Source organism: Coregonus lavaretus (genome assembly GCF_964263955.1).
Source record: "Coregonus lavaretus genome assembly, chromosome: 33".
NCBI classification, from domain to species: domain Eukaryota; kingdom Metazoa; phylum Chordata; class Actinopteri; order Salmoniformes; family Salmonidae; genus Coregonus; species Coregonus lavaretus.
Genome location: NC_140020.1, coordinates 21,758,036 through 21,776,762, shown reverse-complemented (window position 1 = coordinate 21,776,762; position 18,727 = coordinate 21,758,036). Strand labels below are relative to the sequence as shown.

At 43.5% G+C, this 18,727-nt stretch overlaps 1 protein-coding gene across 1 annotated transcript in view; it reads right to left on the bottom strand.

Annotated features, from left to right (window-relative positions):
- Positions 1 to 18,727, bottom strand: part of ppp1r13bb (protein phosphatase 1, regulatory subunit 13Bb) — a 76,184-nt gene that overhangs the window by 26,645 nt on the left and 30,812 nt on the right. Inside the window, exon 6 of the mRNA XM_084150676.1 lies at positions 5,133 to 5,234. Within this exon, the coding sequence (XP_084006802.1) occupies positions 5,133 to 5,234 (102 nt within the window). The remainder of the gene's footprint in view (positions 1 to 5,132; positions 5,235 to 18,727) is intronic.

The window sequence follows — 18,727 nt, the reverse complement described above, 5'->3', positions numbered from 1 at the left end:
TGTGCAGGGATACTGGAGTGACGGCAGTAGATATTTTGTAACGCTACAGCCTTATTCTAAAATGTACTAAATCATTTTTTTCATCAATCTACACACAATACTCCATAATGACAAAGCGAAAACAGGTTTAGACATTTTTGCTAATTTACTAAAAATAAAAATCCTTATTTACACATAAGTATTCAGACCCTTTACTATGAGACTCGAAATTGAGCTCAGCTGCATCCTGTTTCCATTGATCATCCTTGAGATGTTTCTACAACTTGATTGGAGTCCACCTGTGGTAAATTCAATTGATTGGACATGATTTGGAAAGGCACACACCTGTCTACCTAAGGTCCCACAGTTGACAGTGCATGTCAGAGCAAAAATCAAGCCATGAGGTCGAAGGAATTGTCCGTAGAGCTCCAAGACAGGATTATGTCGAGGCACAGATCTGGGGAAGGGTACCATAACATTTCTGCAGCATTGAAGGTCCAAGAACACAGTGGCCTCCATCATTCTTAAATAGAAGAAGTTTGGAACCACAAAGACTCTTCCTAGAGCTGGCCGCCCGGCCAAACTGAGCGGTCATCTATGAATCACGCTTCACCATCTGGCAGTACGACAGACAAATCTGGGTTTGGTGGATGCCAGGAGAACGCTACCTGCCCCAATGCATAGTACCAACTGTAAAGTCAGTGGAGAAGGAATAATGGTCTGGGGCTATTTTTCATGGTCTGGGCTAGGCCCCTTACTTCCAGTGAAGGGAAATTGTAACGCTACATCATACAATGCCATTCTAGACGATACTGTGCTTCCAACTTTGTGACACCAGTTTGGGGAAGGCCCTTTCCTGTTTCAGCATTGCAATGCCCCCGTGCACAAAGCGAGGTCCATACAGAAATGGTATTCGAGATCAGTGTGGAAGAACTTGACTGAGCTACACAGTGCCCTGACCTCAATGGAATGAGATGTTCGACGAGCAGGTGTCCACAATCTTTTGATAATGTAGTGTATAATACCTGATGAGTGCACAATCAGGAATACCAACACTTTGTATTTTCTTAAACGAAAACACACGATTACTCAACAGGGACGGCATGTAGACTAGCGGTTAGAGCATTAGGCCAGTAACCGAAAGGTTGCTAGTTCAAATCCCTACACTGACAAGGTGGAGAAAAAAATAAAGAAAAAATTGGTTAATGTGCCCTTTAGCAAGGCACTTAACCCTAATTTTTCTAGGGTTGCCGTTAATAATTGCAGACCCTGGCCGTGACCCCACTCTCCGAGGATGTCTCAGGGAGATTGGGATATGCAAAAAACACATTTTCAATTCACACACGTATTAATACACACTTGTACATGTGTGAAAGAGGACAAATAAACACCCACCAAATTATTATAACACTAAAATAAAGTGCAATATGCATGTGAAATCAATATGTAAACATGGCTCAGACATTATATAGGCCTATGCTATAATGTATTCACATAGGGGTCAGTCTGTTATATCTGGTGTAATTCTCCTGTCTTATCTGGTGTCCTGTGTGAATTTAACTATGCTCCCTCTTAATCTCTCTCTCTCCCTCCCCTCCCGGAGGACCTGAGCCCTAGGACCATGCCTCACGACTACCTGGCCTGATGACTTCTGGCTGTCCCCAGTCCACCTGGTCGTGCTGCTGCTCCAGTTTCAGCTGTTCTGCCTGCGGCTATGGAACCCTGACCTGTTCACCGGACGTGCTACCTTGTCCCAGACCTGCTGTTTGAGACTCTCTCTACCGCACCTGCAGTCTCAACCTCTAAATGCCCTGCTATGAAAAGCCAACTGACCTTTACTCCTGAGGTACTGACCTGTTGCACCCTCTACAACCACTGTGATTATTATTTGGCCCTGCTGGTCATCTATGAACATTTGAACATCTTGAAGAACAATCTGGCCTTAAATAATCTCCACCCGACAGAGCCAGAAGAGGACTGGCCCACCCCTCAGAGCCTGGTTCCTCTCTAGGTTTCTTCCTAGGTTCCTGCCTTTCTAGGGAGTTTTTCCTAGCCACTGTGCTTCTGCATCAGCATTGCTTGCTGTTTGGGGTTTTAGGCTGGGTTTCTGTATAGCACTTTGTGACATCTGCTGATGTAAAAAGGGCTTTATAAATACATTTGATTGATTGATTTTCTTACAAAGAGAAAAATATGCGCACTTGTGTGACTCTCATAAACGGGGCGTGTCTGTAGCACGGTGCTTCTGTCACTGTTAAGTAGCTCTCTGTAGCCCTGGGAGGTCCATCTATCTGTTGTAAGAGGTACACAGGGTGCATTTGCCAATTCATTGACAACTTCGGCTTTAGCTTGCATATAGAGCATGTACTACCCGTTTGCTTAAATGAGTGCGAGAGGGCGAAGTTCGTAACATGGCTTGAGCACCCTCACAAGGTTTTGAAACCCCCTATTCTTCTCAACCACCGAGAATGGGCACATATCTGCGGATATAGACATACCTATCGCTCTTGTAATTTCTTTGGTCCAGTCAGAATCCGCTGCGAAGGGCTGCTGCTTGAATGGAGAGGGGAGACGAAGTCGTGTTATTGTTTTTTCGTGTTTCCGTCTGGCACCGTTGGTAGGAATACTGGGGTGATGTCGGCGTAAATGTGTCAACATGTTTGAGGTGTTGGCAGCTGCATAGACTATTCTCGTTGAGCAGTGGTGACATACTCTGTCCAAACTGGAGATTTAAAGGATGGAGAATCCTTCTGGTTTATCGAGCTCACCATTCGCCATTGTACAGAACTAGTTCCCGGCTGCGGCTCTAGTTGTTTTAACGGAATAGCCTGAAATGTTTTTTCAGATGATTTACTCAAGAGGCATACAACGCAGCATAGGCATAGCCTATAGGCCTAGTGTTTCTATTAATATTATTAAGTACCGGTATTCATTCGGGTTCACAGTGCAGACCGAACCGAGGTCGGCGCACCAAACGGTTCGGTACGAATGTGTGTACCGTTGTACCCCTACATATAATTAAACACTTAGAACATGTTCTAGAAGCATTCACTGATGTCTATTAATTAAAATGATATGTAATATGATTCTATAAATTGTTTTAACATCAGGAAATGTGATGTGAAACCTGCCCCGTACATTGCACCCTGCATGAAATCCCTTAGGAATGCATTATGTCCAGCAAAGAGGTACAGGTAACCCATTTTCGCAAAATGCCTTCATAATGAGTGCACCAAACTTTACTTATTAAAGCTAAAAAAAAGTCTAAACAATGATGCTTAGCTATTGCTGATTTAACCATAGGGTCATAGACATGTAGAGATCCCAATGTTGTATCTGTCCCATTATGGCGTCTGTTCACAGGCAGCACCATTGAGGCCATCCTCATTTTGAAGTAGTCCATTTCCTTCTTCTAGTACTTCTATGAGTTAGTAAACAAACTGAAAGGGTGCATACTGCCACCTGGAGTGTGTTGTTTGAACAGGTATAAAGCCAAGATTGGCAATTTACTGCCACCTGCAGTTATGGAATGTTTGCTCACAAGTATAATTAATTGGCTAATCCCTCCTGATGACCTGCAGGGAATTATGTGATCCTTCCTTAACCCATAGGTAGTCCCACCTGGTTGACTACTACAAAAGGGTGAAAGTCCTCAATAGCGCTGCCCAACCAGCTCCATTGGTTTTAATTGGATTGGTCTGACATTGCCACAACTCTTTCAATAATAGGTGGAATATGCCTAATGATTACTAAACAATTATAGTTATACAGATAACACAACCAATTTAGCCAGGTTTGCAAAATATGGAATCTTCTTGTGCCAAAAACTGTTTTTTTTGGTCAGTATTTGCATTCGGAATATTTTATTTTCAAACAATTAAAAATGTATCTAATATTCCTAAAGGGATCTTTCAGATGTTTATAGTGATTATAATGATATAACATATTATGCCATATTATTAAATATAAAATCTATGTCTTGAATCCTGTCATATACACTGCATTCCAACATAACATTCTAACAAACTGCCTGATGAGGGCATCAACTTACATAGCTGGTGAAGTATTAAAGCTTTAGGTTTACAGCCTTTATAGATGATGTCTAGTTACACTATTTATGGAAAATTGTATATTGTAGTATAGGGCCTACTGAAATATGTATTGTTAGTGGCTACTGAGGCTACTGAGGCATCAGCAATGGTCCAACTGATAAAAGGCTGGATTTTTTATAATCACCAATTGCATAATTTCATGTCAACCAGCCACTGAACTAATGGCTACAAAATTATTAGGTAACATATTTCATTTAATAACTTGTATGTTTAGAGGGAATACTTTTAAGATCATGATGGTCAGGGACAGAAGAGATTATAATCACCAATGTTCCTTTTAGAGATAATTTGTATTTTACCTAAATCTTTGTGTTAACTTGCTGGAACAACTCAACAAATGACAGAGCACACCTTTCATCTTAGCATGCTGAGTATTGCTATGCAACAGACTATTACAAGCGGCAACTATAAAACCAATAAATTAGCAGATTTGAATTTCTTGAACTTGTTTATTTCCCAGTATGACCAATATCCCTAAAACAAGTAGCCTATGTAGTTCTACTATTTGTAACATTGTTGTTTCAATGATGAGTCTAGGCATATCATTAGATCTTGATCGCAGAAAGTAACCAAATCCCATGGTTTTTAAGATGAGATCCACCTAATACAATGTTCCATTGTTGTTTAATAATCATTTTCAATGAACATGTGAACATTCTAACTTGTCTTAACATTCCTTTATCCGCCTGCAAACATTCTATTGCATAGACTCCCATACAACAAGATACATAAAAAATTTAAAACATACAAAGCACATTTTTGGAGAGGATATCATATCAATTTGATCAGGGGCTTGTGGGGAACAATTTAATACCATCAGACCTTTGCCACCCAAAGTGGACAAATCTCTAATCAAGGACTGATTTAGACCTGGGACACCAGGTGTGTGCAATTCATTATCAGGTAGAACAGAAAACCAGCAGCACTCTGGAACTCAAGGCTCGGATTTCAATACCCCTGGCATACAGTAGCTCTGACCCTCCTAACAGGCTTTTCTTCCAGTAAAGAAAATAATGTCCACACAAACACACAATAGGTTACCTTGGCAACAAGCATCTGTTGCTGGGCCTCGATCTGCTGCTGTTGCCGTGTGGCCATCTCCTGCAGCTCCGAGAGCGTGAGCTCCACGCGGGGGTTCCCCACCTACACACACACACAGAAAAAAAATAGTGATAGGCAGAGGGAGAGAGAAAGAGAGAGAAGGGAGTGGTGGAGATAGAAAGAAGGGATAGGTGGAGAAAGAGACAGAAGAAGGAGTGGTAGAGAGCGAGATAGGGAGAGAGAAGGAATGGTGGGAGAGCGAGATAAGGGAGAGAGAAAAAGGGAGTAGTGGGTAGAGAGACAAAGAGGGAGAGAGAGGTCAGTAAGGATGTTCTGATGTGTTGTTATCCATTTGTTTATCTCCTCAGCCCTGAAGAGGAATTCTGCATCCCAAATGGCACCATTTCCCCTATAGCCCAGGGCTCTAGTCAAAAGTAGTGTACTATAAGGACTTTAGGGCACCATTTGGGATGAAGCCGAAGAGCTAGAGCACATTGGCACAGCCAGAAGAAAACGAGCTACAGCGGTCAGCAGCAGACCCATAATCTAGATAGAAAAAACACACTAACTGCAGGGAGGACAATGAAAGCATAGAGATGGCCCAGTGCTGGGATGGTCATTATTTCAGTACTGTGAGTACACAGTCCAGCCTACAAACAATTAGCCCAGGGCAGCTTTTGCACAGAGGTTTGTATTGGGACACTGCAAAATGTGAGGTCACCTGTTGCCTGCGAGTATATCCATTTAATCATTCTATTTATGTATATATATTTATTTATTCATAGCCGTTCATTTCATATATACAGTTCAATGCAGGTTATATAATAGATGTGGTCCTGTATGGCTCAGTTAGTGGAGCATGGCACTTGCTACTCCAGGATTGCAAGTTCGATTCCCGCTGGCGCCACCCATATGAAAACGTATGCAAGAACTACTGTAAGTGGTATACAGCGCATTCGGAAAGTATTCAGACCCCTTCCCTTTTTCCACATTTTGTTACGTTACAGCCTTATTCTAAAATTAATTAAATTATTTTTTCCCCTCAAACTACACACAATACCCCATAATGACAAAGAATACATAAGTATTCAGACCCTTTGCTATGAAACTCGAAATTGAGCTCAGGTTCATTCTGTTTCCATTGACCATCATTGAGATGTTCCTACAACTTGATTGGAGTCCACCTGTGGTAAATTCAATTGATTGGACATGATTTGGAAAGGCACACACCTGTCTATATAAAGGTCCCACAGTTGACAGTGCATGTCAGAGAAATAAATCAAGCCATGAGGTTGAAGGAATTGTCCGTAGAGCTCAGAGAAAAGGTTTGTGTCGAGGCACAGATCTGGGGAAGGATACCAAAAAATGTCTGCAGCATTGAAGGTCCCTAAGAACACAGTGGCCTCCTTCATTCTTAAATGGAAGAAGTTTGGAACCACCAAGACTCTTCCTAGAGATGGCTGGCCGGCCAAACTGAGCAATCGGGGGAGAAGGGCCTTGGTCAGGGAGGTGACCAAGAACCTGATGGTCACTGACAGAGCTCCAGAGTTCCTCTGTGGAGATGGGAGAACCTTCCAGAAGGACAACCATCTCTGCAGCACTCCACCAATCAGGCCTTTATGGTAGAGTGGCCAGACGGAAGCCACTCCTCAGTAAAAGGCACAACAGCATGCTTGGAGTTTGCCAAAAGGCACCTAAAGGACTCTCAGACCATGAGAAACAAGATTCTCTGGTCTGATGAAACAAAGATTGAACTCTTTCGCCTGAGTGCCAAGCGTCACGTCTGGAGGAAACCTGGCACCATCCCTACGGTGAAGCATGGTGGTGGCAGCATCATGGTGTGGGGATGTTTTTCAGTGGCAGGGACTGTGAGACTAGTCAGGATTGAGGGAAAGATGAACAGAGCAAAGTACAGGGAGATCCTTGATGAAAACCTGCTCCAGAGCGCTCAGGACCTCAGACTGTGGCGAAGGTTCACCTTCCAACAGGACAACGACCCTAAGCACACAGCCACCGATCTCAACACACCATTTCTGTATGGACCTCGCTTTGTGCATGGGGACCTTCCCCAAACTGTTGCCATAAACTTGGAAGCACAGAATCGTCTAGAATGTCATTGTATGCTGTAGTGTTAAGATTTCCCTTCACTGGAACTAAGGGCCCTAGCCCAAACCATGAAAAACAGCCCCAGACCATTATTCCTCTTCCACCAAACTTTACAGTTGGCACTATGCATTCGGACAGGTAGTGTTCTCCTGGCAACCGCCAAACCTATCGGAGTGCCCGATGGTGAAGCGTGATTCATCACTCCAGAGAACGCGTTTCCACTGCTCCAAAGTCCAATGGTGGCGAGCTTTACACCATTCCAGCCGACGCTTGGCATTGCGCATGGTGATCTTAGGCTTGTGTGTTGCTGCTCGGCCATGGAAACCCATTTCATGAAGCTCCCAACGAACAGTTCTTGTGCTGACATTGCTTCCAGAGGCAGTTTGGAACTCTGCAGTGGAGTGTTGCTACACGCTTCAGCACTTGGGGGTCCTGTTCTGTGAACTTGTGTGGCCTACCACTTCGCAGCTGAGTCGTTGTTGCTCCTAGATATTTCCACTTCACAATAACAGCACTTACAGTTGACCGGGGCAGCTCTAGAAGGGCAGATATTTGACGAACTGACTTGTTGGAAAGGTGGCATCCTATTATGGTGCCACGTTGAAAGTCTCTGAGCTCTTCAGTAAGGCCATTTTACTGCCAATGTTTGTCTATGGAGATTGCATGGCTGTTTGCTTGATTTTATACTCCTGTCAGCAACGGGTGTGGCTGAAATAGCCGAATCCACTAATTTGAAGGGGTGACCACATACTTTTGTATATATAGTGTATGTGATCGTATACAAATGTAAGCAAGGTATGAAATTATTATGTTTTAAATCAAATAAAATTGTATTCGTCACATGCTTCGCAAGCAATAAGTGTAGACTAACAGTGAAATGCTTACTTACAGGCCCTTCCCAGCAATGCAGAGATAACTAAAATAGAGAAATAATAAGAAAAGTAAAAATGCGTAATAATAAATACACAATGAGTAATGATAACTTGGCTATATACACGGGGTACCAGTCAAACATTATATCTGTTTGGGCTTCTTGCGGTCCATTTGCAATCTACTAAATTATTTGTAATTATGTTCCAGCCCCCTGACCATCCGCTCATGAAAAAAATCTGCCCGCAGCTGAATATAGTTTATGATCCTAGTTGTAGATAGTCTAATGCAGCCATACTCAACAGGCGGACCGTGGTCCGATCTAGACCGGGGTCACTGCCGCAAACGACTTGACTCAATTTAGCAGCCGGGTGAATCACAGCTGTGAGGGCAAGAGAATCAGTCTCCCTTTACACACACCGCTCAGTTCCTATCACAACATCACGTGGGGCGGCGACAGGTTTGCTATGGCAATGGGGCACTGGGAGGGGCACGGACAAGGATCATTGGATTAAGCACGTTCCTGAAGGCTGGAACTCGGGGGGAAAAAAAGAATTCCTGTTCTCCGACTGTGTCCTGGTGGAACAGAGCCTCTATCGGTTCAGAGGTCAAGTTAAACCCTCTTCTCATCCCTCGAGTCAAAACTGTCGACTTTAAACCAGCCGAGTTGGGTAAATAAATACCTTGAAGTCCAATGGCCATAGGTGGGTAACACAAACACACCTAAAGCTTCATACACAAGGATGATGTAAACCGTGTTTAAACAGTAATGCATCCTCTTCAAAGCGCATAGCTGAACTAGGGTAAACCTTATTGAAAGAGCATAGCTACCTCCAATGGTGTTGCTTGGCTTCAGCAGAGCCTCAGAAACTTAAATCAGTATTGAAATGGCAAAGCACCCCTATCCAAGGCCTATGGAAAGTGTATTGGAAAAGGGGAGACTAAATGTCATGGTGGTCTTACACACATCAAACAGCACACTATAGGTCAGCAAAATATGAAGGAAAACGTGGAAATCAAGACAGCTGTGTGTCGTTGTCTACTTTCTTCTGGTCTTTGGTCTTCTGAGAATGGTGTGCAAACTTCAGACACTTACCAAATCTGGGTCCGTATCAAGCATTTCAGAGTAGGATTGCTGACCTAGGTTGACCTCTGTCCATATAATCTTATTTGCTGGCAAAACTGATCCTAAATTAGCGCTCCTACTCTGAGACTCTTAATACATAAGGCGCCATGTACTTTGAAGTGTAAAAATACAACACGATAAAAAGGACAATGTTGGGTTCTGTTTGGCTTCACAGATTAAGGGGAGGGGAAGAGCAGAACATCAGAATGGGAAAAGACAGATCCTACAAAATAAAATGTAATTCCTGCCCTTTCTTAAGTGATAGGATGGGGGAAATAATTTGCCAATCCATATAAGGCATCACAATAAGTACCAGTTCTGGCTGATGTGTTGCTATGAATTGCAAGAGGTAAAACCAATCCAGGACTCTTCACTAAACTCCTTTCAGAATTCACTAATAAATTGGTCCACATGGAAAACTAAAGGCATAGAAACCGTAAAAGACTTGGTAATAGGAAATATATTTATTTCCATGACAGAATACAAAAATAGAAATGTTGGACTGACATTGATATTTTTAAATACAGTGGGGAGAACAAGTATTTGATACACTGCCGATTTTGCAGGTTTTCCTACTTACAAAGCATGTAGAGGTGTGTAATGTTTTATCATAGGTACACTTCAACTGTGAGAGACGGAATATAAAACAAAAATGCAGAAAATCACATTGTATGATTTTTAAGTAATTAATTTAAAAATATTTGATCCCCTGCTGATTTTGTACGTTTTCCCAATGACAAAGAAATGATCAGTCTATAATTTTAATGGTAGATTTATTTGCACAGTGAGAGAGAATAACAACAAAATAATCCAGAAAAACGCATGTCAAAAATGTTAAATGCATTTGCATTTTAATGAGGGAAATAAGTATTTGACCCCCTCTCAATCAGAAAGATTTCTGGCTCCCAGGTGTCTATTATACAGGTAACGAGCTGGGATTAGGAGCACACTCTTAAAGGGAGTGCTCCTAATCTCAGCTTGTTACCTGTATAAAAGACACTTGTCCACAGAAGCAATCAATCAATCAATCAGATTCCAAACTCTCCACCATGGCCAAGACCAAAGAGCTCTCCAAGGATGTCAGGGACAAAATTGTAGACCTACACAAGGCTGGAATGGGCTACAAGACCATCGCCAAGCAGCTTTGTGAGAAGGTGACAACAGTTGGTGCGATTATTCGCAAATGGAAGAAACACAAAATAACTGTCAATCTCCCTCGGCCTGGGGCTCCATGCAAGATCTCACCTCGTGGAGTTGCAATGATCATGAGAACGGTGAGGAATCAGCCCAGAACTACACGGGAGGATCTTGTCAATGATCTCAAGGCAGCTGGGACCATAGTCACCAAGAAAACAATTGGTAACACACTACGCCGTGAAGGACTGAAATCCTGCAGCGCCCGCAAGGTCCCCCTGCTCAAGAAAGCACATATACATGCCCGTCTGAAGTTTGCCAATGAACATCTGAATGATTCAGAGGAGAACTGGGTGAAAGTGTTGTGGTCAGATGAGACCAAAATGGAGCTCTTTGGCATCAACTCAACTCGCCGTGTTTGGAGGAGGAGGAATGCTGCCTATGACCCCAAGAACACCATCCCCACCGTCAAACATGGAGGTGGAAACATTATTCTTTGGGGGGAGTTTTCTGCAAAGGCGACAGGACAACTTCACCGCATCAAAGGGACGATGGACGGGGCCATGTACCGTCAAATCTTGGGTGAGAACCTCCTTCCCTCAGCCAGGGCATTGAAAATGGGTTGTGGATGGGTATTCCAGCATGACAATGACCCAAAACACACGGCCAAGGCAACAAAGGAGTGGCTCAAGAAGAAGCACATTAAGGTCCTGGAGTGGCCTAGCCAGTCTCCAGACCTTAATCCCATAGAAAATCTGTGGAGGGAGCTGAATGTTCGAGTTGCCAAACGTCAGCCTAAAAACCTTAATGACTTGGAGAAGATCTACAAAGAGGAGTGGGACCAAATCCCTCCTGAGATGTGTGCAAACCTGGTGGCCAACTACAAGAAACGTCTGAACTCTGTGATTGCCAACTAGGGTTTTTCCACCAAGTACTAAGTAATGTTTTGCAGAGGGGTCAAATACTTATTTCCCTCATTAAATTGCAAATCAATTTATAACATTTTTGACATGCATTTTTCTGGATTTTTGTTGTTGTTATTCTGTCTCTCACTATTCAAATGAACCTACCATTAATATTATAGACTGATCATTTCTTTGTAAGTGGGCAAACGTACAAAATCAGCAGGGGATCAAATACTTTTTTCCCTCACTGTAAGTATTTGATCACCTACCAACCAGTAAGAATTCCGGCTCTCACAGACCTGTTAGTTTTTCTTTAAGAAGCCCTCCTGTTCTCCACTCATTACCAGTATTAACTGCACCTGTTTGAACTCGTTACCTGTATAAAAGACACCTGTCCAAACACTCAATCAAACAGACTCCAACCTCTCCACAATGGCCAAGACCAGAGAGCTGTGTAAGGACATCAGGGATAAAATTGTAGACGTGCACAAGGCTGGGATGGGCTACAGGACAATAGGCAAGCAGCTTGGTGAGAAGGCAACAACTGTTGGCGCAATTATTAGAAAATGGAACAAGTTCAAGATGACGGTCAATCAACCTCGGTCTGGGGCTCCATGCAAGATCTCACCTCGTGGGGCATCAATGATCATGAGGAAGGTGAGGGATCAGCCCAGAACTACACGGCAGGACCTGGTCAATGACCTGAAGAGAGCTGGGACCACAGTCTCAAAGAAAACCATTAGTAACACACTACGCCATCATGGATTAAAATCCTGCAGCGCACGCAAGGTCCCCCTGCTCAAGCCAGCGCATGTCCAGGCCCGTCTGAAGTTTGCCAATGACCATCTGGATGATCCAGAGGAGGAATGGGAGAAGGTCATGTGGTCTGATGAGACAAAAATAGAGCTTTTTGGTCTAAACTCCACTCGCCGTGTTTGGAGGAAGAAGAAGGATGAGTACAACCCCAAGAACACCATCCCAACCGTGAAGCATGGAGGTGGAAACATCATTCTTTGGGGATGCTTTACTGCAAAGGGGACAGGACGACTGCACCGTATTGAGGGGAGGATGGATGGGGCCATGTATCGCGAGATCTTGGCCAACAACCTCCTTCCCTCAGTAAGAGCATTGAAGATGGGTCATGGCTGGGTCTTCCAGTATGACAACGACCCGAAACACACAGCCAGGGCAACTAAGGAGTGGCTCCGTAAGAAGCATCTCAAGGTCCTGGAGTGGCCTAGCCAGTCTCCAGAATTGAACCCAATAGAAAATCTTTGGAGGGAGCTGAAAGTCCGTATTGCCCAGCGACAGCCCCGAAACCTGAAGGATCTGGAGAAGGTCTGTATGGAGGAGTGGGCCAAAATCCCTGCTGCAGTGTGTGAAAACCTGGTCAAGACCTACAGGAAATGTATGATCTCTGTAATTGCAAACAAAGGTTTCTGTACCCATGGGGCGGCGCACAATTGGCCCAGCGTCGTCCAGGGTAGGGGAGGGAATGGCCGGCAGGGATGTAGCTCAGTTGGTAGAGCATGGCGTTTGCAACGCCAGGGTTGTGGGTTTGATTCCCACGGGGGGCCAGTATGAAGAAATTATAATAATACAAAAAATGTATGCACTCACTAACTGTAAGTCGCTCTGGATAAGAGCGTCTGCTAAATGACTAAAATGTAAAAATGTACCAAATATTAAGTTCTGCTTTTCTGATGTATCAAATACTTATGTCATGCAATAAAATGCAAATTAATTACTTAAAAATCATACAATGTGATTTTCTGGATTTTTGTTTTAGATTCCGTCTCTCACAGTTGAAGTGTACCTATGATACAAATTACAGACCTCTACATGCTTTGTAAGTAGGAAAACCTGCAAAATACTTGTTCTCCCCACTGTACATGTAACTTAAAAGTTACACATCACAAAATGTGTGTGCGTGTGAGTGTCCCGTTAACGCACTGAGATTAACCAGCAAAAAATTGGGAACGGCTCAGAGACCACAAAGTCACTGGACGGTTGACGATTGCCTTTTTAGATTAAAATGGAGGGTCCACCCACTGGAAATCCTTCTGAAAAAGCCAGACTAGAGAAAGCTACATTTGGGTAATCCTATGGTAACAGAATTATGCTGAGACTCAGATTTCTCACTTTAAAATGTATAACAAACAAAAACCATTGATTTCAAAGTTTAGTTTAACAAACCATATGCACAAGGACTACTTTCAACAATTTCCACAGACAATTTACAAAAACACATTTTCAGGAAGTACTGTGCAGATATAAAAACTTTGCATCTGCACAATCTTTCCAGTAAATTCGTTTTTGTTATGCATTTACTGTGTAAATTGGTCCACATTCTGCATAGAGTTGTATGGCTTGTTAAACTTCTAAATCAATATTTTTTGTTTGTGATACATTTCAAAGTAAAAAAAATCGGAGTCTCCGCGTAATGCCATTACCGTGGAATTGCCCATTTCTAATCCCAAGCAGACTTAACACACTGGCTACATCCCAATTATCCCTCCTTCCTCCCAAAGTTTGCACTTGTTCACTTTCCTTCACTGATTTGAGAGGAAATGACTGGTATAAGAAATATGGTGGAAACTCCCTCTAGCCCACACTGCCACCAATCCAATTATTTTAGATTTGTGGGAAGTAGTGAATGAGTAGACATTTCAGGAGAAAATAGATATTATTGGGACGTATCCATTGTGCTGACCGTCCCAGATAGGGGGACGGTTACCTGAAGAGAGTGGGGCAGGGCAGGGGAGCAGGGAAGCGCTGAAATCAAGGACTAGTAACGAATTAGCGAGGCGGGAAAGAACATGGAAAAGAGATGGGGTTTGATGTTTTGGGATATGCCAGCCAGCTGCCAACAGTCCCTGTCTCTGTCACACACACACACACACATCTCTGATTCCCTATCCACATTTGGAATTCAGCACCAGGTTTCACAGAGCGGAGCGACCAAGATCCACACAACAGTTTGACACAGAAAGCCCAAACTACATGCTTGTGCTATTCAAACTTTTGACAATTTCCTTGTCATCAAAGTGCCACTTCTACCGACTATGTTTGTTCTCATATTGCATCAACATTATTGAATAAATCATATCATGATCAATCAGCATATTATACTTTTAATCTCTTTTTTGAGTGCAGAATCGCTTTTGCTTTGAGAGACAGGTAGAAAAGCTCTCTCGTTGAGATATCTGGCAATTCTTCAATGTTGAAAGGTACACATGGTAACACTTTATTTGGATAGTCCATCTGTAGATGCTCTACAAAGTCCGTAACATGTCAACTGCAAGTCTGTTGATTTTCAACCAGAAAGTGTCTGCAGTCCATCTACAAACTATTACTAGACTATCAGCAGCTTTTCTTTCTGCAGAGCAGCTATAGTGTCTGTAAATATACTACAAATGCACACAGCTCGAGTTGGTTGTGTGGTTCAGATGGAGGGTTGAGCTTGCCTTACCTCCCAAGTGTTTCCCCAGCTGCAGTGAGTGAATCCCGGGTGCGTGTATGTGTGGGCTCTGCCTCACAGAGAGGAGGGATGGAATGGATGATAGTAGAGGGAGAGGGGACTGACTACTCAGGCAAGAAGTGCCCCACACACACAGAAAGCCACTGGCACGCTCCAGTGCATCTGGGCGACAGAGTCTTACTGATGAGGCCCACGGGAAAAAGAAACACACACACAGACTGCCGAAAGAAGAGTGAGAGAGAAAGTCGGGGTGAAAGGGAGAGAAAGGAATAGAGAGCAAGAGGAGGGGGAGGGAGGGGGGCTGAGCGAAAGAGGAGACCACCATGAGTGTAGATGGGAGAGGAGAGAGGGGGAAAGCCATGTCTTACCCTCTCATTCTCTAAAAGGCATGTGTCCCCTGGGGATTATAGAGCTCCGCTCTCCCCGGGCCTAGCCCCCCCTGTGTGTGTGTGTGTGTGTGGTTTAACTGCTTGTGTGTAGGTGTGCATGTGTGAGTGTCATGAGTGCAAGAAAGTGTGCGCTTGCATGTGTGTTTGTGAGAGAGGGAGTAAGTGTGTGTGTGCATGTTTGTGTTACACTTTTTCGGAGAGCGTCCCACATGTGGGCTGAGCGGAGAAAAGCCCCTTGCTCGACCAGAGCCCAGCGGATAACCACAACACTGATCCTCTTAGGACCGTTATGTCATCATACTTCCCTAATCCTCCAAACTACACAGGAGAGTACTGCGCTTCCTTATACACTACCGGTCAAAAGTTTTAGAACACCTACTCATTCAAGGGTTTTTCTTTATTGTTACTATTTTCTACGTTGTAGAATAATAGTCTAGACATCAAAACTATTAAATAACACATATGGAATCATGCTTTACGGTGGGAAATACACATGCGGAGATCATCCGTTCACCCACACCGCGTTTCACAAAGACTCGGCGGATGGAACCAGAAATCTCCAATTTGGACTCCAGACCAAAGGACAAATTTCCACCGGTCTAATGTCCATTGCTCGTGTTTCTTGGCCCAAGCAAGTCTCTTCTTCTTATTGGTGTCCTTCAGTAGTGGTTTCTTTGCAGCAATTCTACCATGAAGGCCTGATTCACACAGTCTCCTCTGAACAGTTGATGTTGAGATGTGTCTGTTACTTGAACTCTGTGAAACCTCTGTCTTAAAGTAATGATGTACATGATGTACATGGTGGTCCTCTGTAGCTCAATTGGTAGAGCATGGCACTTGTAACGCCAGGGTAGTGGGTTCGATCCCCGGGACCACCCATACGTAAAAATTGATGCACACATGACTGTAAGTCGCTTTGGGTAAAAGCGTCTGCTAAATGGCATATTATTATTATTATTATTACTGTCGTTTCTCTTTGCTTATTTGAGCTGTTCTCGAGGTTAATACACACAGGTTGGTGAGCAATATGCTATGGATCAGGGGTAATGTTTGTTTGGGGTTGTCAGTGGGGTGTAGTGGGGTGGGGGGATAGGAGGGCGAGATGGATGGGGTTTACTAAGTGCATGGGGATCTGAAAAGTTGCCCAACAATGGGATGTCATCCGATTATATGGCCCAAACATAAAGGCTTTAGAAGTATTTGTGGACAGGACACCACATGCTCTGCCTAATGTAGGAGAATATTATTCTGTACAATGTGTGTGTGGATATTCACACACACACGCAACATTGAGGGGGTAGGGCGGGGTTTACTGATCCTAGATCTGTACTAGGTCTACAGGAAACATGTAGCTTGAGCGAGAGTCAGACTGGTGGATTGTGTTCTGGCAGCACCCTCTAGGGTTGTATTCACTAGGAATCAAACGGAAGCAAATGGGCTGAAACAGGGGAGGGACCTAACTGAACTACCTGAAGAAACACTTGTTGTAAAACATTTTGCCACGGTTTACACTAATTAATACAACTCAGGGGACATCCACCTGTCGAGAAGGAGACACGCTCTACCGGCTAGCTAGCGTTAGCCGCGTCTGGCTAATCAGCTCCCTAGCCGACAGTCCACCTGCCCCTTGCAAAAACGTAACACTGCTCCCTGTGGTATTCACACACACTTTGACATGCTCGCACATCCACTGAACATCCACATGCATGCGCACACACATCTGGATCATGAATAGTAGGAGAAAGTATGCCAAAGGGACCAGATAAGGCAATGTGGTGTGTTGCGATGCGATGCGGTCATCACAAAAGTATATAAATAAATACATAAATAAATAAATAAATAAATAAAAACTCCATCTTGTGCCGCAATGGTTTTTTCCCGCCCCCCCTTAAGGTTCAATTAGTTCCGCTTCCTCAACCACAGCTCTCCCCATTCTGGAATCTGGGACAGATGGTTGGGGAGTGAGAGGGCATGCCAGAGGCTGCTCTTATCATGGAGCCATCCTTTAACACACACACACGCATGCACACTAGTGGTGCGCGGGTCAGTTGTTTGATCACCCGCACACAATTGCTAAAATACCCATCCGCAACCGCCCGACTATATGTGATAAAGTGAAAATCTGAGGCCCGCACCTGACCGGGGAGGCTACAATCAGAGATGGCGGAAAAATATTGACAGGGTGTGCAGGATTTCTTCTTCTCTGATTTACATACACTGACTATACCAAACATTAGAAACACCTTCCTAATATTGAGTTGCATATTAACCTTTTCTGCCCGTTCCCAAAAGTATTTAGCGATTGGCATGTAGGCTATTTGGCGCGCATACAGTTCGGCCCTAAAGCTTAGACTTAGGCACTAATGCCAGATAGCCTTAAATAATGAAAGAAAATAATCAATGTAGCCTATAGATATAAATTGCACAAGAATGATACATTTATGGATTTAAGGTATTCTCTTTATTCAACCCACCCACCCTTCATCCACACAATTTTAAATTACCCTAAACCAGCCTGCCCTGCGGATATAACCACAGCCACGGCGGGTTATGAGTCAACCCCCGCATCACTAATTCGCAGATACACGCGCACCACATTTACTTATGCCAGAAAGGGGGACTACTATGGGAGTAATTTAGTGCAGTTATGTGAAAGAGAGTGACTGACATGCATTGAGTGTTTCCAAGAAAGTATTTAACATATTGGTCTTCATTTGTCAAACCGTCATTGAAATGAACGTTGATTTTGGCACATAAGTGGCCATGCACAAAAGCTCACATCTGATACATCAAAGTTTCGTAACTTCCTTATCGGAATGTATACGAGTTCGTTGCTCGATAATTTACTAACTTCATCGTTCAGGTCATCTGAAATCAACATAACACACGCCTTTACCTCAACATATTTGAGTAGAAAACTCCAATCCACTTTGTTTGAAGCGTGCTGCGTGACATATTGTGTAGTTATGGCGGAGAGTGGGGCATATATTATGCACTCATACGGAAGGTGACGGTGAAGTAGTCTTTATTAGGGATGTCAAACGTTCATCCTGCTGCACAGACCCTATGGATGCTCTAGTCTAGAGGAAGAAATAGATGTAATCGTAAAAATGTGTGAGTGTCCTACATTTACTATCATCATGTACAGTGAGGGAAAAAAGTATTTGATCCCCTGCTGATTTTGTACGTTTGCCCACTGACAAAGAAATTATCAGTCTAAAATTTTAACGGTAGGTTTATTTGAACAGTGAGACAGAATAACAACAAAAAAATCCAGAAAAACGCATGTCAAAAATGTCATAAATTTTTCTATACAGGTAACGAGCTGAGATTAGGAGCACACTCTTAAAGGGAGTGCTCCTAATCTCAGTTTGTTACCTGTATAAAAGACACCTGTCCACAGAAGCAATCAATCAATCAGATTCCAAACTCTCCACCATGGCCAAGACCAAAGAGCTCTCCAAGGATGTCTGGGACAAGATTGTAGACCTACACAAGGCTAGAATGGGCTACAAGACCGTCGCCAAGCAGCTTGGTGAGAAGGTGACAACAGTTGGTGCGATTATTCGCAAATGGAAGAAACA